Genomic DNA, 1,763 nt, shown 5'->3' with positions numbered 1-1,763 from the left:
CACACACACACACACACACACACACACACACACACCACTTTCTCACTTTGTCTCACACCTCCCCTCCCCCTTCGGTATGCAGGTGTGGGATGTTGCCAAGGGTCTGACGCTGCCTGACCTGTACAAGACGGGATATGCCACCGTCGGTGTCTCCGCACTCGTGGCGTTTGGGCTCGCCCTCCTCTGATTGTGACCATGTGTATGTTCCTTTGTTGCTTGCCTCCCAGCCGCTCTGCTTTGTGTGCGAGTGAGTGTGGTGGTTTTGCTTTTCGCCTTTGCCCCTGTCATCTGCACGCTCCATGAACGCGACAAGCGTCTCATCACACATCATGGCGTGATGTCTTTTCTGCCTCGTGCTTTTTTGTTTCTTCTTCTTCTGTCTTCTTCATCTTCTTCCTGACCAGTCAATCCACCGTCACCATAAACACCTCTCTTGACAACACCAACGCTTCCGTTGTGATGAAACAGCATGTGTGCATATGAGACTTGCGTCACTTCTTGTTTACTTCTTCTTGCTTTCTTGCATGCAAGCTCACTACAGCTTGAGCACGAAGCACACACACACACAAAAAAAAAAAAAACATCAAAAGCGCACACCCACCCACCCACACACACACACCCACACCCACACACACACAAGGGCAACTACTCAAACCCAAACCAGGTGTGTTTCCACATTCACACGTCCCCTCCTCGTGTTTTCGGTCACAGCGGCGGCAAAGGGGCGACGTTTGAAGACTTTTGAGGCGGGGCAACATGCCCGCCCTTACGGATGAGTTGCTGCAGCTCCGAGTGCAGACTTGAGATTTGCTCCTGCTGCATGTTGGCCAGCCGCTTCAAGCGCTTCACCTCCTCGCGCGTGTGCGCCGCCACCTCCTCTGCGGCGGACGTGTGCAGCAGCTGCTTGCCGCTGTCCAGCTGCTTCTCAAGCTCAGAGCGGTCCCGCTTGAGATCCGTCAGATCAGAGAGTACGGCCGTGTTCTGGCGCGTCAGCATCGACAGCTCGCTGCGCAGGCGAGAGATTTCAAGGTCAAGGTCGCGCGTCTCCTTCTCTTGCTCAAACTCAATCTCGGCTTGTGTTTCCTGCGCCAAGGCAAGCACACACACAAAAAAAAGTGAGCTCTGTGATGTGTTGGTGGACGCAGTTCAGCGACGCAGGCACACACGCAAACAGAAAAACGTAAACACGCAAACAAACACACATACACACACATAAACAGACACACGCACTCACACACATAAACAGACACACGCACTCACACACACACAGACACACAGACACACACTCACACACTCACGCACACACAAACGTCAAAATCGCACCTTGAGTTGCTCTGCTTGGCGGTTGCCGCTGCCACTGGCGTCCAATTCCTCCAAGTCAACAATGCGCCCAAACTTGAGGTGCTGCATCTCATCGCATTTGCGCTTGTACTCTTTGTTCTCGGCCTCCTTCTCCTTCAGCTCCCGGTGCAGGCGCGCCTGTGTGGACCGAATCTCCTTAAACACCTGGCGCTGCTTCGTCTTCTCCTCCTGCAGGCCCGCAATGGTCGAATGCAGCCGCTCAAGGCCCTGCCGCGAGAACACCAGCGCTTCCGAGAAATCAGCAGGCAGCCAATCGTCCTCTGTTGTGGCATGTCAAAACAACGCGGCAAATTGTGAGGTGATATCAAATTGTGTGTGTGTGTGTGTTTGTGTGTGTGTGTGTGTTTGTGTGTGTGTGTGTGTGTGTGTGTGTGTGTGTGTGTGTGTGTGTGTGTGTAGAG

General features: G+C 53.5%; 1 protein-coding gene across 1 annotated transcript in view; it reads right to left on the bottom strand.

Moving 5' to 3' along the window:
• Positions 1 to 479: 479 nt before the first annotated feature.
• Positions 480 to 1,763, bottom strand: part of PTSG_02254 (uncharacterized protein) — a 9,809-nt gene continuing 8,525 nt past the window's right edge. The window contains exons 6-7 of the mRNA XM_004996682.1: positions 1,324 to 1,622; positions 480 to 1,083 (exon numbers count right to left, since the gene is read on the bottom strand). Of these exons, the coding sequence (XP_004996739.1) occupies positions 706 to 1,083; positions 1,324 to 1,622 (677 nt within the window). The 3' untranslated portion in view covers positions 480 to 705. The remainder of the gene's footprint in view (positions 1,084 to 1,323; positions 1,623 to 1,763) is intronic.

Source organism: Salpingoeca rosetta (genome assembly GCF_000188695.1).
Source record: "Salpingoeca rosetta unplaced genomic scaffold supercont1.5, whole genome shotgun sequence".
Taxonomy (NCBI): Eukaryota; class Choanoflagellata; order Craspedida; family Salpingoecidae; genus Salpingoeca; species Salpingoeca rosetta.
The sequence above is the reverse complement of the archived record's forward strand: the minus strand, read 5'-3'. Positions and strand labels throughout refer to the sequence as shown.